We start from the raw sequence: 19890 nt of genomic DNA, 5'->3' as shown, positions 1-19890 counted from the left end.
ACTTTGCTTTCCTATACTCCTGTAAAAAACATGCACGCTGTGGTCCAGTCTATACAGAGATTGATTGAAACAAGTTTCTGCATGCATAATTCAAGGACTGCAATCAAAGGAAGCAAGGTAGCAGCTTGCACTGATTTTGAGTCTTCCCTTTTTAAACAGACTGAGGCAGCGTTTTCCTTTTACCATCTCATATCTCTTCAAATCTTCTCGAAAATGAATTACTTGCTCGAGATATGCGTAGACTCTTCCTGCATCTTCGACTGAGCCTCCTGCAGGTATTGTAATTCGAAAACCATGTAAGAAGGGCATCTAAGCACTTAATAGCTCCTGCAATAAGCACATACACAGGATCTTCTTTTCCTCCAAAACATCTCAGTCGTAAGTCGATGCCATCGTTCAGCGAGGTGCAGCCCCCCCCCACAGAAAAGAGTCACTATTTCACCTTTATTGTCTCCTCTTCTCATACTCTGTGTCGTCTTGCTGTTTAGCTTTTTCTTTTCCTTCCTCCTCCACGATTTCAGCTCTCTCCCTCTCCAATCCAGGCGCAGCCCGCCATTTTTGCCTTTTCAAAAATATTCCCCTCCCAGAATAGACTAGCTTTTTCTCTTTAGAACTTCTTGCCTTTTGGATCACTAGAGAACATGTGCTTCACACGTGCCAAAATTGAGTCCTGAGCAGCATGGATGCTCTTTGGAAGGTATCTCCAATCTCCAGAATGGCAGGCACTGGCCTGTTATAACTGTCGACCAGGAACCGTATCATATTTGCAATATGGCTGTGAACTCCTTAAAGGTGTCTTCGATTGTTTTCACCGTAGTCTTGTTATCCACAATCAGATAGTTGGTCTTCCTCCTAATATCAACGTGATCAACTCCTGCTAGAATGAAGCCGGTCACGATGTCCTCGTCTCCAATGACCGCTATGAGGGAAAAATTTGTCGAAGCCATGACTCCACTTCTTTATAGCACTTCAATTGCAAATACATATTCATGGCACTGTCAAAACATGGTTGGAGTGGTTTGAGATCAGTCTTCTCAACTTCAGATAGTAACTCCAGAACATGTTCAGTGTGCAATGCATTAAGGGAATATATACATTGGATGCGGATTATTAAAATGCATCACACAAACAATGAATCACACGCAGAAATTAACACAAATGCACAACAAAAATGGAGGTGTTCACGGCTCAGATGCACAGCAACACGACAACGGGCCAAACCAATGCTTTACTATCTTCCTACAAGCACTGTACTGATTATCTAGGCTGCTGTCATAAGTAAGCACCCAGTCATTTTATTGGATAGCTCTTGGCCGAAGTCAATGTTGCCTATCAAATCTTCTTTTTCTTTTTACTCTTGTTGTTTTTAACTTCTTAATAGCTACTTGAACATATTCAAGACTTCTTTCTAGCTGCAATATGCGCAAAGTCAGCAACTCTTCTCTATTGATGCCTTCCTCCCAAAGTAGATGACTCCATGTGAGAATAGATTCTTCAATTGGTATAATTGGTTGTTGTCCATGCATAAGTTTACCTGGCATATAGCCAGTTAATGTACTATGAGTAGTCTGATCAGCCCATAACGCAAAAGGTAGCATTTTAGGCCATTCTTTGATCTTTGCTCTACAAGACTTTGCTAGACCTTTGAGAATAGGTTGATATCCTCTCTCACTCTTTCCATTGCCTTCAGGATTGTAGGATTATTTCAAAGTCAACTTGATACCCATTTGAGCAAAGAAGTTGCATGCCTCATCGACATCCAATTCTCCTCTATCTGCGGCTACCTTGCCAACATAGCCATATTTGCAAAACACTTCTTCAAGCAAAATGCAACAAATAGCTTGAGTGGTCTTGGTTGTTAAAGTTTTACCTTCAACTTGATTTGTTAGATCTTCTATTGCAAGCACTAAATACCACATATTCCATATCCGTGTAGGCATGGTTACAAGATCAGTAACCCATCTATAATGTATAGACAAGGGACACGTCGGTTAACATCCATCTTCATGCTTGACCATAGAATACATCTAACACACATAACAAGTTTCAACAAAATGCTCTATATCTCGATACATGTTCTACCACCAGTATTTTTCTTTGACTTTATTAAAGGTTCCCCACCTATGGTCAGCCCATAAGCTTTCATGAAATTCCTTCATTACCTGTAGTTGCAACCTTTTATTACCTAAAACTCAAGCAAGCGCTTCTTTCTTTTTCTTTGCATGCATCCATAGATGCCGATTTTTAAGAAAGAAGCCATAAGCTTTCCTCTTAATGTGCTTGAACTCTTCATCAGTCCAAGTCTCTTTCTTCTTAATTGTGCTCAAATATTGGCCAATCTTTAGCCAATCTTCTTCATAATCTGCTTCTAGAAAATGAACTAGAACTTGAGCAATGCAATGAGCATGTTGGCTTCTAGTTGACCACCCTTCTACCATAGATAAATCTTTGATCTTTGTTGTTGTATGCTGATTTTCAACAATACCTTTTTCTATTCTTACTGTACTTAATGCTGTACCATTAAAAAGATTAGCTTCACCTGCAAGATTCAGCTTTGGGTTTGTATATGCAGCAAGTGAAAATGTACTTTCAACATCCATGGAATGAAATTCAGCAAGTATAGATTCTTCAGCTTCATCTTCTTCCATAAGCTCTTCTTCATTGTCATATCTTGCATGTGACAGCATGTTAGCAACTCGATTTTCCTTTCCTGTAATATTTTTTAATTCGGGGTTGAGAGATTTAATATATGCAATCCATCTTAGCATAGCAATGTTGGGTGTAGAGTAGCTGGCAATCATGCCCAAGAGTGGAAGACAATCTGTTTCTACCACTATGGAAGCACCTAGAAAGTATTCACGATCACACTCTAATGCTGTTACAACTCCACACAATTCCCTTTTTATTTGTGTATACCTTCTTTGACATTCATTGAGAACCTTTTCTCCAAAACAAATTGTATACCTGTGACCTTCAAGGTCTTCTTGGCCAACAACCCATCCTATCCCAATGGGACTTGTATCCACAGTAAGGATGATAGGTTGACCATTTGAATAATCAGCTTTTTTTAGAGTGGGGGTTGAAATTAACAACTTTTTTAGTTTGCATACAGTGAGAGTATACTCTTTTCCCCAAGAGAATCTTTGGCATTTTCTTAATAATTGATAGATATTTTTGGCTACATGAGAAAAATGTGGTATCCATACGAGATAGAATACACATGCACCAAGAAATCTTCTCACCTTTGAAATATTTGTGCATTTTTCTTGCATTCTGCTGATGCCATCTATCTTCATTGGTGAAGGTTTACTTCCATAGGGGCCACACAGATGCTCGGCCACTAGGACTTCTTCTACTCCAAAAATCGACTTAGTTCTAGAAAGGGTAAGATGTACATCTTCTAGCCTTGTCAAAATCTTGTCACAATCATGAATATAGTTATCTACAAATATACTGCAACCATCTTCGTCAAGCTTCTCATTCTTTTCATTGACTTCACATGCCTTGATAGGTACATCATCAACAAATGGAAGAGTAAGTTGTGGAATAAAGTTCCTTAAGACTTTGTGCATGGCATTCATCATATGGGCTACAGATTTTTTGCACCTTGTGGTAGAGTGCACATGCAGACCAATCCAAGAGGTCTTTATTGTGGTAATGTCTCAGCTTTCTAATGAAAGCTGAAATTGGTCATATCCTGAATATAGGTCGCCCATAGAATAAATTGCTCTACCTGCAAAAGATTTAGCAAACTTGTCAACAATTTGACTCAAACCAACATTTCGGATGGTGATACGATTAGCAGGTTGTAGATCTTGAATGAATCGTAAGGATCCATTTTTCTTGGGGGCACAGTAAACCATCGATTTGAGTAAGGTGCTGAAGAATGTTCTAAAATCTTCATTCTGATCTTCTCATTTAGAAGTTCCAATAATTTGGGCAAATGAGCCCTTGGAACGGGAATGGACTTGATGTTTCAAGGCACATGTGGGACAATAAAAATGACCATAGGAGCCATAATATTTGGATCCACACAACCTATTTCACTTGGCTCAAATGCAAAGCTTTTCCATGTTTCATTAGCATTTTCATAAAAGAGTGTCTTTCAGCCAGTGAAAGGAAAGAATTTTCACCTATTTTGAGCTCTTTTATACTTTCAGATGTGCACTTGTGACCAATGTTGGAAGGATTAAGAATACTTGGCTAATTTGTCGCCCTATCAGCCAGCCCTACACTTTTAGGAGGCAGTGGGACTAGTTGACTTTCTTATCCATCGTCTTGTATTTTGTCTCCACTTGCGCTTTAGCCTTATTGAGTAAGCCAATGTCTTCCTTCTCAACAAATTCTTGAATTGTTTGATAAAAATCCAATGTACATACTTCTATGGATTGATTTTCAGCTTGATTTTATGTATGAGTAGCTGTATATATTTCAGCTAGTATGTCAGTACTAATTAGTCCAAAAAAAATGCTCGAAATATCTTCATTTTTAGCCATCATGTCATAAGTTTTCAGCTTCCTTTTTACATGACATAAATATTTTCTTTCAACTTTAGTCATGTTGGAAGAGACTTATAACAGCCCATACTATTGGGTGTACATACATACAAATTTTCTAGAGACACAGTTTCTGTAGCATAAGGAGGTTCAATCTTTTTACATGACACACTGCCATAGCCTCCTTTTACAGCAGTGCAGCCAGAAAACCCTTGAATTCTCAGGAATTAGGAGGCATATGATAATCACGTAGTCGATCTCTAATTTCGATTATGGTTAACACACACATTAAGAAATTGGACAGCTCGTTCATTATCCTTGCTTCAGATTCGAGCATATGAAGAACCATCATCAAGAGCTTTTGTTTCCAAGTGGGCTTCAGAAATGTAAGGTTGCCTAAGAATGATAGGGTATAAGAGTCTTGAACGAAAAAGTGAAAATTGTCTTTTATGTCTTCAATAGTTACCTGCACATTAGGACGTGCAGCATATAACTCTCCAGAAGAGTTGTTTGTAGCTCTCAATCGCCAGCATGGATCAACATCTATGGGCCATCAGCTGCTTTCATAGAGACTCCTTGCCATGACGTTTATCTTAAAACCATGGTCTAAGAGTGCAATACATGGTGTTTCTTTTTCTCCAATTTCTATGACTATCTCCATTGTTGCTCTTTCCCAATGTGTACGGGAATAGTGATTGCTTGGAATGAATCGGGCTTCTTCCTCGTCATGCATGTGCTATATACGGCCTTCTTTTTGAGAGCTGGACTGCCCAACTAGTTTGGACCAACCGACCATTACATTTTCATCCTTTACTTCTTTAATTTTTGTATCCATATGCTTTCTTTAGCCTCAATTGCTACAATTAACTCTTTAAATGCTTCAAGCTGAATTCCTTGTGCAATAATCTTCTCTTCATCTTGCACAAAGACTCGAAGAGCTTGCAAAAAAGCATGCATTATATCTTCAACATTATCACCAACATATTGTCTTTTTCTTTTGAGTACATTAATAATTACATCATGAAATTCATGTTTGGCAATTTCGAGAATTTCACCTAGGGTGAACTCAATTTTACTTCCCAGAATTCATTCTTCTAGAACTCGTTTGAGATCGGTTGCAGATTCTATGTCAGATTGCAATTTGTAGCCTGGATGCTTGCCTTTCTTCTTTTCTTCGATCTTCTTTGTTTGTGACGCATCTTCCATCTCTTGATCTAGGGTTATATTTTCAGCAAGTTTTGGTTGTTTAGGTGTTCTTCTAGTTATCCGTTTCGGAGGGCCAGAAGAGGAAGGACCTGGTTCATCGTCTCTTCTTCTTTTTTCTTCAATCAAGACTTCTTTATGATTAACGTTAGTCAAATGTGCAAAGGTAGAAAAAGAATCTAGCGGTTCTTTCCAACCAGTTATTCTCGAATACACTGACTAGTGTTAGTCAAAAATTCTTTGGCTACTTTGCCGCATTCTATTTAATCTAATGCATGCATCCATACTTTAGATTGCACATTAGCTTTATATGATTTCAAATTTGATTTAGTTGGCTCAATTTGCAGCCCATAGGTAGTTGCATCAATTGCTGCATAGGCATTCTTTATAGCTAAATCTTCTAATCATCTGCATGAAATTTTCCATCTTTCCAAAAGATGAGCTTTTGTGCTTCAGTCTCATGAAAGGCAGAACACTCCCTCTTGTCATGTTGTTGGCTGTCACACCAAATACAATGTCTCTTATAGCCTTCTCTCATGGGTCTTTGAGTTGATGATTGTCCTTATTCTTCAACTTTGATATCTAGCTTCTCCACCTTGGAACTAATTTTTGTAAGATTCAGATGAAGGTCATGCATGCTTTTAATGAGTTCATCCATGACATCGTTTTTAGAAGGAATATAAGAAGAAAGAGTTGGTTGATTAGTTAAAGGAATAGGGGATTTTGAAGGTGGAACAAGCTCCATCAATGAAGTTGTTGAAGTTGAAGTAGAGCCAAATCTTAGTTGCATTTACTCTCTTCAAGCAATCATGTTAACTACATCAATAACATCTATCCATGAGGTCTTGACTCCTGATTCGAAGATAGCATCTTCTAGGCAATCAGTAAGCTTCTCTTGTAGAATAGGATTTGCACCCTTAAGGAATAATTCAATCTTCTGACCTTCCATACTTTGTTGGTCTTCAACATCAAGTTGTCCAAATTTACTTTCAAACTCATGGTATAAAGTTGTTGCATCTAAACCTTTGTTGGGTTTCTCAAGCCAATTAGTGAAACTTTTCTTCTTCGTTAGGCTAGAGTCTTCTAAGAAGAATTCTTTGTGTAAGGATTTTTTGAATGCATCCCAATCCTCATCTCGCTGAAAAAGACCATGGATTCTTTCTTGAAGACCATGCTTGGCTAGTCTGGCAAAATAGTGACTCCATGCATGTTGTGGTACATCAAAGAATAGCATTTTCTCAACATACAAGCGAACGAAAATAGAGACATTTTGACCATTGAATTTTTTAAATTTCCACTCAACTTCCTCTAGGGCCTTGATAGCTATGGAATCAATCTTCTCTTTGTCTTGCCTTTGTTGTTGTTGTTGTTGTTGTGACATTTGGATTTGTTTTTGCTGAGTTTGCTTTAGTATGCTCACCAATTGTTGTAGAGTATCGCCTGAAGAATCCCCCATCTTGCAGTTCTGTTACACCGACCTTTATGTCGGATTCACCAATGTCGCAGTGCATAGGGTTGAAGGTTACCATAGGGGTTTGGCAAGAAAACTGGACAAGATAGATTGAGATGTGTCTTCAAGAGATAAGTAGATTACAGTGAATGTTTAAAGGTTAAAGAGGTACTTCACGGTCAATCACAGGGGTTTGATAGAAGAATGTATGGGGGTTCAAGAGCTTAGACTCTCGAGATGGTAGAGATAAGAGAAGGGTTGAAGGTTTCAAGCCAAGTTCTTAAAGATGTTAATAGAGCTTCCAACTGCATGTTCTTAGCAAAGATCACAAGAGTATTATCTCATAATTTCTAACTCAAATCAAGCTTGTTTTCTTGAGTATAAGAGCAATCACAAATTTTAAAATCAAGTACAATATGCTATCATGTATCATAAACAACTTTGCATCCCATCATTCATACATGATGCCATAGCATGAATCAACTTTGCATGATTACATTCAATGTAGACTATTAGGGACAAAAGCTTATGAGTCAATTACAAGACTTGTAGGGCAAAGAGACTTGCTTCAAGAGAGCTTCAAATTGAGTTCTTGATAGGGATAAGTTACCACAGCCAAGAAATAAGAGAAAAATCTCCTCTTAATTCAACTCAAAGCACTATGAATGATCTACAAACATTGCCATGCCATAAGGGCTCATAATACTTGCATATTTTGACAAGATGTCTTCTGTAGAGTAAGAAATAAATCAAAAGAACCGTTCTGTAGCTAATTCTCTGAATATGGCTAAAGATATCAGCCCAAATATCTTCTGGAATTCACATCTAATAACACGATGTTGGTGTGTTTGGTGTTGAAAGTCTACGATGGGGGTAAGAGAGAGCATGGTGAAGGGAGATTCAGGGAGAGGAGTAGATGGAAGAGAAGGGGTCTGAAGAAATAGAAGACAGAGGAATACTCCTAGAAGGAAATTAAAAATGTAGAAGAATACGAACAGAGATGAAGTCTGTCAGTTTATTCCGGTATCATGAGAAGATAAAACTCTTGTAGACAAAAACGTGCATAAAATAATACATTCCTCTATGTCGCTCAAATCACCAATCTAATGCTTCCATTGCCTCCGAAAGGGGGGTAAAATACCAACACGCTAGCGAGAATTCCGCCAAATCACTCCCTCTTCTTCATCTCCCACTTCAGAGTGTTGTTCATTGCCTGAGAACAGCGATCGCACGTCGCATGATTTCGCTACTCTTTCTTTTTACATAAAATCCTCTCAAAATAGTTGAAAGCTACATGTTTTCTTTACATGTTATCCTAATCTAGAAGTTGTCTACAATTTTATGGATTTTTAGAAGAGATAATATCAAAAATTGGCTAAAACTTATCAAAAAATATAATATTTTTGAACCATGGACACTAACACTAATGCCTAAAGTGGCATTGGCTCTCTATATCTATAAGGAAGCCGCACTCTAGAGTTTTTCACATGATGTGTGCGTAGCGGCATGACAATGCTTATTTGCAACAACAATTGGATTGATGCACATTTAGAGACAAAAGGCAATTGTTGTATACCACAAGAATTATGTCTTCCTTTCTTAGCTTTAAATCAAGTATTATCCACATGGTGTGAAGAGGATAACCAAGGTGATACCTTCAAACTGACAACCTATTGATACCTTTTAGTTCTCACTAACTTGTGTCTTCAAGTGATTTTGCAGGTAACGGGGTTACCCCTTCGCCATGTTCTTAGTTCCTTGATTTGGAAAAAATTCCAATCTTCCAAGTTTCTTAAGTAAATGTGGCGTAAAGTAAACATGAGTATGCTACAAAGCCCCAATGTATATTCCTTTTATTCATATTGGTTCATAGCACCTCTCATGCATTTCATATAAAATATAATGTAGGTAAGATTATTGAAAAACTTTATCTTATTTTCACTATGTCTAAAATTCTACACTCTATGAAATTTTCGTGATACACTCATTGGTAACATAAACAAATATATGTATACATGTGTATTATTAAGAAAACAACCTTTATCATATAATGAATATGGTCCTCTTTATGCAAATAAAAAATCTATTAAATAAATATAGTTTTAAATAAATTTCTCTCTCTCTCTCTCTTACTCTCTTTGTGATAAACTTTTATTTAAAATGTAAAAATTATATGTAAATAAACATAAGATTCAACTTCTTGTTTATCCAAGTCACTAAATTTGACTTTTACGTTATAGTAGAAAGCAAGAAAGTGGTTTGTAAAGTCTTTGAAATTCATCTCTTCAAGTTATTTGTTGCGTTACCATTATAGTAATAAGAACTCTTAACCATTTCAATCATGGAGGTTGTAAATATAACATGATCCATTAGCTTTCAATATGTCACTCATTGATTGAATAGTAGATTGTTTCTACATAAAGCGTCCCACATATATTATTGTAAAATATTTTATGCAAAAATCCCAATTTTTATTGTCTGTCTTAACTTTCATTGACCAAGTCTTCCAAAGTTTTTCAATTATGCGCCACTTCATATTGTCTGGTAGTTCTAACAGTATATCTATTTAGCGAATGTGTTGAAATAGTATGTATTAGGTCTATTAGAAGTTAAATATTTATAGCAATATAATTAGATAACAAACTCTCATAATATCATTTTGGTTTTTTAGACTCTGTATGTTTGATAATTAAATCTTTTTGGATTGAAATATGCTTATTGGATTACAAGGTATGGTGTTTTGGTTTCATATTATCATCTAATCATAGAATAAGCTGTAAAAATGTATAATAAAATAAAAATAAGTTTACTATATGAACATTTTATATACAATATTATATATATTTTATTTAATACATCATTTTCAATTAATAAATTTTTAAATAAAAGGTAATTTTTTTGAAAATGATATATAAATGTACAATCGAGTTTTTTATATTAGAATATGTGGAATACATTCTAAATTTTTGTACTATATGATTATGTATATAGAATTAAAGCTTCGATTTTTCAAGATAACAATTATAAATAAGGTAAATTTATCAAAATAATATCATAAAAAAAGTATATATGTAGTTTAATAAAGTTATTATAATTATATTTTTAAAATAAAGTTATTTCTTTTGTAAAAGTTTATAAATCTTAAAATTTTTTAACTTATATAAATATATATTATTATAAAAAATCATTAATGTAAAATTATGTATTAATTTAAAACACATAATAATTTATTTAAAATTTTATCTAATAAACTTATCATTATTAATTATGAGGAGTGAAAAAGAAGGAAAGCTTGGGATAGGAAAATCTTATGAGGTAACTCTCTTAGAGTCAATTCATGTGGAGCGAATGCTCGTTTATTTTATTTACAACATATGGGAGTGATTATTTTGGGGGTATATTATGAGAGGAGGAGGAGAGGGAGAGGGAGAGGAAGGGAGAGAGTACTAGTGGCCCGTGGGGTTCTATGCGAGTAAAGTGTGTGTATGCGTGCTCGGTGTGTAATAAGTGTAGTCGTATGCATCACTGGCGCAATAATATGAATTAGCTGGAGAAGCTATAATCGGCATAGCCGAGGTAGCAGTCCTTGTACTGCACACGAGCAGCGAGAGCGCTATTGCAGATGCGCCAGATGTCGGAAGAGAGGGCCCGGAGGCAGGACTGGCAATCGGAAGGGGAGGCAGAGGCGGAGCAGGTGGCAAGGCCAAAGGCGGGCGCGTTCCCTCCGCCGTAGCGGGCCTTGAGGGAGAGGTGATCGGTGTAGGGGGTCTCCTGCACCAGGTAGGCCAGCAGCGCCCCCACGTGCCCCCAGTATGCGCTCCCCTGCGGTATCGGCTTCGGGCTGCACGAAGCCGCCACCATCACCTGGTCGTTGTAAGCCTGTGTCGAGCCGGCCGAGTCGGCCGCGACGCCTGGCGCCCCCGAAGCCGCTAATGATAAATATGCGATATTCATCAGGACTACCAGCAGCAGAAGCTGTACTGCGCACTTGCGCTCAAGATTATGCGTGGCCATGTTTTCAAATGTTAGTGATGAGGATCTTCCTGCATGCAGTCGAGATCAGTACACAAGTAATTACTATAACTTCAATGTGTGAAAGAGAGAGAGACAGAGACAGAGACAGAGAGAGCGCCTGCCTTACCACCCTAGACACTTACCACAGACAGACACAGAGCAGCTTGATCGGAAATCTTTTACTACGGCCATTGCTCCCCCTTTTACCCGTTTTATAGAGCTAACTCTAAGTCTCCAGCCGCCGCGATGTGGAAAACACGTGCTATTCCCAGCTTCGCCCAAGTGCGTTGGAGCCAACTAGTCAGCTCCATCATTTGCTTCCTTCTTTAATTTGCTTCTATTCTTTTCCTCAGAGCACAAGTGACTACGGGTCCAGGTTTTTTTACCTTTCTGAATATCAGGGATGGGCTGAATTCGATGCGAGGGCGAGAATCACCTTTCAAAAGAAGATCAGGGTAAACTTTTCAAGGAGCAATAAGTACATGATCCACCACACAATGTTTTCCGAATTCTATGAAAAAGGAAAGGGAATCAATCTCAAGTGCGTTCTTCTTTTGGTAAAATACCCAACCCATGCACGCCCACTTATCCTAATAAGTAGAAAAGTTCACTCAAAATTCCCTCGATACTAGAATGCATTTTAGGTGCATCCATCTAAGGTGTTCCCATCCACCAAAGTCACACGTCATCAACCTAATCAATAAACTTAAGCAATGAAGTCAAAAGCAGCACAAGTTGACTAAAAACAAGCTAAAAGATCAATTACAGTGTGCCACATTCTAAAACGACTGCTATTGGGTCATAATGGATAGTTCCTACATTAGGTGGTGTGTTAGACTTAAGAAATAAAAGGAAAGCCATAAGTTTGCACATGCAACCCACAGGGAGTTCTAAACAATTTATTATTTGGAAGAAAAGAGAGATTTACTTATCAACCTTTGTTTCATACACACACACCCACCCACACATACACCTTCCCATAACTCTTGTAGGTCATCAACAATGAATGGAGCCAATTCAAAACATCGACACGTAGTTAAGAGGCCAAATCAGTGAGGAATTGGTTTGGGTATTGAAATTGGATTAGAGAAACATATTATAGTATATTAGGAACCATTGAGCAATAACACTTATAAAAACATCAAAATATGCAATCTTGTGATTTTGTGGGAACAATGTTGTGCATTAAGCCCACAACTATGTGATAGAGAGTGAGTCTACTTGTTCGCTTCCATATTCCTTAGACTTGCTCACAACAACTAATAGGCAAAACCTTGTCTTCTTACCTATCCACATGGACACTAGTTAGAAATCTACCCACCCACATTTGGATTAACGAGGGTTAGATGACTTGCATGCTTAAGTACTTGAGTTGTGAGTCCTAATCTACCGTCCCATAGCCTCCATTGCAAGATCTTCAACTGAGTGCTTTCTAGGACATGTTTGGGGTGGCTATGCATAAAAAGAAGTAAGGATGCTTTTTACCTAGAGGCTGCCCACAACTAATCTCTAGCTTGCCTTTTGAATTGCTTTGGCCTCTTGCTTTGGCCTCTTGCAACATCACCATAATTACCTTAACCACTAGTCCATGATTGCATTAGAGAGTAGCCCATGATTTAAGGAACTGACTTAGACTATTGAAAAGAAACCAATGACTAAAAAGAAAGCATCCCTTGTACTTCTATGGCCCAAAGAAAGTGCACAATAAATGAGGAAAGTAGCCCACAATTCAAAACAAGTATCATTCTAACATGCCTTGTTGACCATGATCATGATCAACCTACCTATGATTGCAAAATTATTGCATAAGAGTGTGCAACTACCTATGATTGTTGCCTATGATTGCTAATGACTTGCTCACGATTGTTAGGGAGGATACCACGACTACCTACATGCTCATGATTCATTAAGGATCAACTTTAGATCACACTTGGCTACCTAAATTGCTTGAGGAGTCCAATTAGGTTACCCACGACTATAACAAACTTGGCTACCCGAATTTCTTGAGGAGTTTGATTAGGTTACCCATGACTTCAATGAACTTGACCACAAGCTACTACAACATTCCTATTGTCCATCAACAACTCATACCTAGCCATGTGTCATCAAGGAAACCATAGTTTGTGGGGGTTCACTCTTTGCAAAGAAGACATGTCATCTATGAGTGAAGAATCTTGGAAAATCCCCTACCTATGACTTATGCAAGAGTTTTATGACCCCTCTTTTTACACTTACACGATGTATCAAAATAATTTATTGCATACCTTCTTTTTTAGATATATTTTGTATTCTATTTAGATATAAGAATTTGTATTCAATTTAACATATATGCACACATGTATATAAATAATTGACTTAATCTATCAAGCATTATTCTTATTTACACAAAGCAAAAAGTATAAGTTGTAAACCACCTAAGTTAGATGCATGACTATATTAATCATGATATCTCTTCAATGCCAAGCCATGAGGGCGTGAGACCCAAACACTATGCTTAGTGCAAGCATAAGGAAGGCCTTGTTTCTTTTAGTGCCAAGCGAGCATGGGACATTGACACAATGAAAAGCACAAGCTACCAACCACCAAAGTTAGACACATGACTACACTAATCATGGTGTCCGTTCAGTGCTAAGCTATGAGCACATGGGAACCAGACACCATGCCTAGTGGAGGCATAAGAAAGCATAAGCTAGAAACCACTTAAGTCAAACACATACTTTATGTACACAGTTGATGCTTAGTGGGCTGATCTAGCATTACTTTCAGGCCGACACCTATCTCTGTCATGATGTTGATAGTGATGTATGCATCTTGGTTGGTTATCTAGCTTTTGTTACATTTCTCAATCCGTTGTGCCTCTAGTTGGTCTCTTCTGTTATCCATGAGGCACACTCTATGCATAATGGTTATACATATGGGATGTACCTCAGTTTGACACACTGATTCTTTGATAGTTCTCGATGCCAGTCACATCTTCACCCATATGGATAATGGTTATGCTTATGGGATGTATCTCACTTTGACACATTGATCCTTTGATAGTTCTTGATGCTAGTTGCATCTTCACTCACTACTAGTTGGAGCTATTTTCTAGTAGTTGCAATTTGTCTTATATCAGTGATTTCCCCTCTTTCACATTGATTTCTTACTGATATAGCTCATCTTCAGCATGTTGTAATTGCACTTTATTGCACTTTCTATGGGAGTAATCACCTTCATTTGATAGCTCCTTTGCATTGAGTTTATAGAGACACTACAATATATAGGCCTTATACCGACATTTAAAGCGACGAAAATGCAAATAACAAAATTTGCCCCCATCATCGCAAAAAGCGTCGTTATTAGCGATGCCATAGAACAGTCAGTATTACCGTCACTATCATCATCGGTATCAGCATTGCAAATGCGACGCTAATACCAACACTAATACTGACACTGATAACGACGGTTTGCGACGTATATAACGATGCAAGTAGTAAAATTTGTGACGCTAATAGTGACAGTAACTGGGAAAAAAAATATTTGTGGCAAGGCAAAGCATTGTGTGCTTTATGAGAGCCATACAAAATAGTTTTTGCACTACTGTGTACAATGCGCTTGCAAACAAAAACAATGTATACTGAAATTATAAAACTAATACATGAAATAAATACATGATCGCATAATAAGCGATTGGTACAATCATGACAGGATATCACTAATACATAGAAAATGTCTACATAGATCAGGCGACTCAAACATAAAGGTGTGTGAGCTCTAGGGATCCAAGGGCGAGCTACAAATCCTCGTCCCCCGAAAGCTCGTCTCGCCGCAAAGGAGCATCGAATGGACTCTACAGAAAAAGAAACAACACATTAATCCACCATACAATAATTCATTCAAATATCTCATGGTAACCACGGACAAGAAAGATGAGTGACTTACAGGGCCGCCGTGTCTATACAATCGGTTGATCAATGCAGTGAGACCATGCCTTTTGCATATCGAGTCTCAAGGCTAGTTGGATCGCGATTTGTAATGGAGTGCTGCAAAGAAAACAAAATGCTAACTGTTAGAAACATGATTGTCAGTATAAAGAATATTTCAAAAAAATAAACAAGCAAAACAAAAGAAAAATTTACAATGTCCTCCAAATATGTCATGTGGCCACCACTCCCAAGATGATGGACCACTCCGGTCTCAAGTCGTGCCCTCGCCGCCTCGCGCTGTTGACTCCAATGTCCTAGAGAATCTGTAGCCTCCTCCCTCAGTCGGTGCTATTCGTCTGCATTTAACCACTCGGGCTTTGCAGCTCCACTCTTGATTGCCTTGCGTGCGTCGGATTGTCTATGTGACATGTATGTATGCATGCAATCCATCATCCAGCCCATAGAGAATCTATCTACTGAGGCTGGCCCCGGAAACTCCTCATGTAAGGATGCTACTATGTAGTCCTTGCTCCCCTCCGGTATGTTCTTCCAATGATCCAAGACGTTGTGCCGAAAAACTTGTTGGCACAACTCTCTCATGCGAGCCATCACCCTCCTCCCCTCATCATTCATGATGATGGCTCTTGACCTACTATCGACTAGATATCCATAACCCCCTGGAGTTTGCCTAAGATGGATCCTCTCCCATCTGCCTCCACGCTCGTGGGCATATCCAAGATACCCTTGTGCATCCGGTGTACCGATCGGGGTAATATCTCTCAGAGTCGCATCCACAGGGGTGCCACTTGCTGACGGTTGAGCAAAAGCCGGAGTAACTAGAGTAGACATCCCCATAGGTGTGACAAATCTGTGAGGTGATGCAGCTCCAACTAAACGATGAGATGGAGACACCGCGTCCTTGTCTCCATAGCATTTACTTGAGCTTGAGCCATGCTCCCTGGAAGGGCCACGAGAGCGAGGAGTCGCGCCTGTATCCCGTGTTGACCACGGTCTCACTGCCTCTGTATCTCTACACCATCCCCCTGATCTCAATGCACTCCCTCCCTCTGGCCCAAGTCGTGAGCGTCGAGCTCCTCTACTCGATGCCAAAGCATCTGATCGCGCTAAAGCAGATCTAGCAGAGCGCCCTGACGAAGACTGAGATAGCTCCTGGTCTGCCATCTCTCTGAATCTCGCGATCTGGTCTAGAGACATGCGTGTGAAGATGTCTTGTAACTCCTCATTGCTCATCCCTCGACTCATCCTGAAAATGTCACCTGCACAGACAAAAAATGATGTTAGAATCATCAATTTAAATCATACAAAGCACAATAATATAAATCATTTTTAAAAAATCTCACTTAAAATGCATATCTTATGTATTCTTATAAGCGATTGGTCAACGAATTGAGTAAGTGGATACTCCAGTTATGAAGTATCCTATGGTCCCATGTTAATCTCCTGACACAACTCCACATACACTGGAAGGTCGATAGACATGTCATCACAAAAGAATGAGTCCACCTCATTCTCAAAGAATTATTGGACTCCTATATTTCCATCATTGTTAGCCGATGCTGGCTCCAAGCTTTCAACAACCTCCACCCCTTGCAATATCGACCCCTCTATTTGCCTATTATCTTCATCTATGCTCGAAACATCGCTTTGATCATATACTCTCGCACTTCGGGGAGTTGAAGGTATAACATATCACCATTGAGGTTGTTAGGGGTTTGGATAGAAGATTACCTGTTCACAAACACGTACAAGAGAGTTTAAACCATTGTGACATAAACCATGTCATAATACAATTAGCAAGCAAATGAGTCTATGCATGTGTTCACAATGGGCTGGCAACACAAAGGTGTCGCGCAAATCCGTCCATTTTTTTTCAGAATCTATTTTGAGAAATCTAGATGGACCTCGTCGAACTGTTGCTCGAGCTCCTCCAAGTACCACTTTGAGCCACTGCACATCGAATAATATCATGGAGAAGCTACTGTAATCCACCGTAACAATACTTTGCAAGTTCCCAAAATACTCCATCTCATCCACAACCGTGTTTGGATCCATTGCTCGTCGCCTGCTCTCTTGCTCAAACCTTGCCATGATACTACAGTCCATTTTGGAGCGCATTTTGTCAATATGCTCCACGAGAAAATGCCATCCGCGCGACCACGCTGCACTATATATTTTATACTGTACATTGAAACACTCAAATTAGATGGCGCATATAAAACTTAGATACGACAGATTCTAAACCCCTCATCATCTTTGGACTATATCCCCTCGAGAATCCCCACTCCTTCATTGAGACCTCTATCCCTTTGCGAGACGGTGCGGTCAAAGCTCCATGCAACCATCACGTACTACGTCGGAATTCAGCTCGTGCTTCCTCTCGATCTTGCCTAGCAATCTGGTACTTGGTGAGCCACATCTCCATAGAGGCATGGTGCAACATAAAAAAGCGATTCACCTTCTCTTCCATTGAGGCATCCATTCTTTTTTCTACCCCATTTCCAACCACCACATCTCCAGTCAGTCTATCATCGTCCTTTAGCGACCATAGCATTTCATTGTCTGGTTCTAGCGTTGGTAGCTATTGTGAAATATGCACTAGCGCCTCAAACACCAACCAATCTTCAGCCATGCTACCTTTTGGCCGAGCTCGTTGTCGCACAAAGCCTTTCAGTTTTTTCATGAAGCGCTCCAAGAAGAACATCTATCGTGTATGGACAGGTCCAGCAATCTCCACTTCATCCAAAGATGCACACGAAGGTGAATTTGTATCGTGAGCATGTTGCTGGTACGTATTTCTCAAAGAGAGAGACCGTCTCCACTGCTCCCCGCCTCACGGGTTCAATAGAGGACGTCTTAATCTCCTTCTATGAGATCCATTACACCAAATTCGACAACCTGTAAATGGCTCTGCGTATTTCTGGAGTAAGACATTCTACGATCGCGATCGGTAGTACAAACTGTTACAAATGAGAAAGCATTATGAATAATGGCTACATTCCAAATAGCAAAATGCCCACGCTAATTACAATCCATTTGTAGCACAAACTTGACATATCTTATGCGAGTCATGGGATTTTAGCCCTAATAATTGGTCGTCTTTAGAAAATGAGGACCTTAAAGAATGCATCATACCTGTCGGAGTGCAAATAGACTTGATTACTTGCTTCACAATGCGCTCTTCTTTAGTGGACAAAACCCAAGGAGCGTGAGGAAGCTGCATGCGACCATCAACACTCGATTGCGGCCAAAGCGCCTCCATCTTACCTACCTCCTTCAAATCCATTCGTGCCTCTATGGTGTCTCTCTTTCCTGTGATGTGGTCCCATAACAAGCTGCCCACATTCTTGAAAATATTCATGGGATCCAACAAGTGGTTGACCTATAAGTGGGTCCAATATGGCAACTCGTAGAAAACTGAGAACCGTCGCATTTCAATTGGATGTGATTTCGCGTGGACCATTTTCAGCTCGTACCAGCTTGTGGCGTTCATACGTGCTGGAGGTCGTCCAAGGAAACCTTCCGTGAGTTCATGATCCTTCCGCAAGAAAGCAGTGTGTCCTTGATATACCATCTTCTTCATGGTTCGTGACCTTTGGGAGTCTAATTGTGGTCCGCACAATAGACATGCATGATAACATGAGGTAACCAGACCTGTTCCAACACCACGACCTAGTGAATACTTGCTTGAACAAGATAAAATATAGATATTACCAGCGAGAACAGAGGCCTGCTCACCTGAGCACTCTCCGAATCCCAGAAAGTCATGCATCATCCACATGAGAATGGCTCGAATATTGGCTGACCGCCGACCATCGGGCCTACTCATATCTTGCACAGTGACCCCCTCCTCCCACAAAATCTTAAGCTCATCGACTAATGGACGAAGATACACGTCCATATTTTTTACTTTGTAGCGGCCGGGGACGAGCAAGCTAAGGATGAGATGTCCTTTCTTCGTAGAAAGCCATGGAGGGATATTGTAGATGACAAGGACTATAGGCCACACACTGTAAGAAGTTGAGCACAGACCGAATGGGTTCACGCCATCCATTGCAAGACTAAGCCGAAGATTCCTTGGCTCTCGGGAAAAGCGTGGGAAGGTAGAGTCAATGTGGCTCCATGCATGCGAATCCGCTGATATTCGTTGAACTCCATTCGTGGACCTATTCTATGCATGCCACGTTGTCAAGCTCGCCATGCCGGACGTATGAAACATGTGGTTTATACGGGGGATAAGCGAAAAATGTCTGAGAGCTTTTTGAGGGATGGTTTGCCCTTGCAAGTCCTGTCGATACCTGTGAGTACCAGACTATGGACATGTCTCCATAGTCTCGTATTCTCCTCAAAATAGTATGCAATCATTGATACACGCATGGATGTTATTGTAGTCCATGCCAAGCTTGCGTAAAACATGTCATGCATCATCACGAGACTCAGGCATGGTATTTGTAGGTGGTAATATATGATATTTTAATAACTTGAAAAAAATCATAAAACACCTTGAAAAAGCACAAATTTTTATAATATTAGTACCGAAAAAAAATGAAGTGTATGTACAAGGTACCTGAACAACTCGGTCACACTCGTATAGCTCCACCCGTATTTTGCTTACACACTTAAGAGTGCAAGTAGTGTCTTTAGCCGAGATACTTGACACCCATCATATAATGGTATGGATGCTTCCTCTCTAAGCGGATCAGAGGTCTCGACATCCATGGGAATCAATGCATCGATCATTGCCTCCATCTCAAGCTCCAAGATTGTAGGTAGGTCTGAAGGTTGCCTATCTCCTCTAGCA

General features: G+C 39.4%; 1 protein-coding gene and 1 pseudogene across 1 annotated transcript; both read right to left on the bottom strand.

The window, feature by feature from the left end:
• Positions 1–607: 607 nt before the first annotated feature.
• Positions 608–962, bottom strand: LOC148034943 (V-type proton ATPase subunit F pseudogene; annotated as a pseudogene).
• A 9516-nt stretch (positions 963–10478) lies between these two features.
• Positions 10479–11458, bottom strand: LOC148034942 (antifungal protein ginkbilobin-like protein). Its single transcript, XM_087680598.1, has 2 exons — positions 11307–11458; positions 10479–11192 (listed from the first exon to the last, which is right to left on the bottom strand). Exons 1-2 carry the CDS (start codon positions 11353–11355, stop codon positions 10693–10695), a joined length of 549 nt encoding a protein of 182 aa, XP_087536724.1. The 5' UTR covers positions 11356–11458; the 3' UTR covers positions 10479–10692.
• Positions 11459–19890: the final 8432 nt, after the last annotated feature.

This window comes from Lygodium microphyllum, chromosome 6 (genome assembly GCF_053477565.2).
Source record: "Lygodium microphyllum isolate KBCC chromosome 6, Lygodium_microphyllum_v1.1.10, whole genome shotgun sequence".
In the NCBI taxonomy this organism is placed as follows: domain Eukaryota; kingdom Viridiplantae; phylum Streptophyta; class Polypodiopsida; order Schizaeales; family Lygodiaceae; genus Lygodium; species Lygodium microphyllum.
This window is presented reverse-complemented; position numbering and strand designations above follow the sequence as displayed.

What these genes read in the sequence shown, in the direction of transcription:
- LOC148034942 (XM_087680598.1), bottom strand. Translation starts at nt 11,355, where the DNA reads ATGGCCGTAGTAAAAGATTTCCGATCAAGCTGCTCTGTGTCTGTCTGT. An exon ending in CTGCTCTGTGTCTGTCTGTG is followed by an intron (nt 11,193 to 11,306) that starts GTAAGTGTCTAG and finishes GACTGCATGCAG; the next exon opens with GAAGATCCTCATCACTAACA.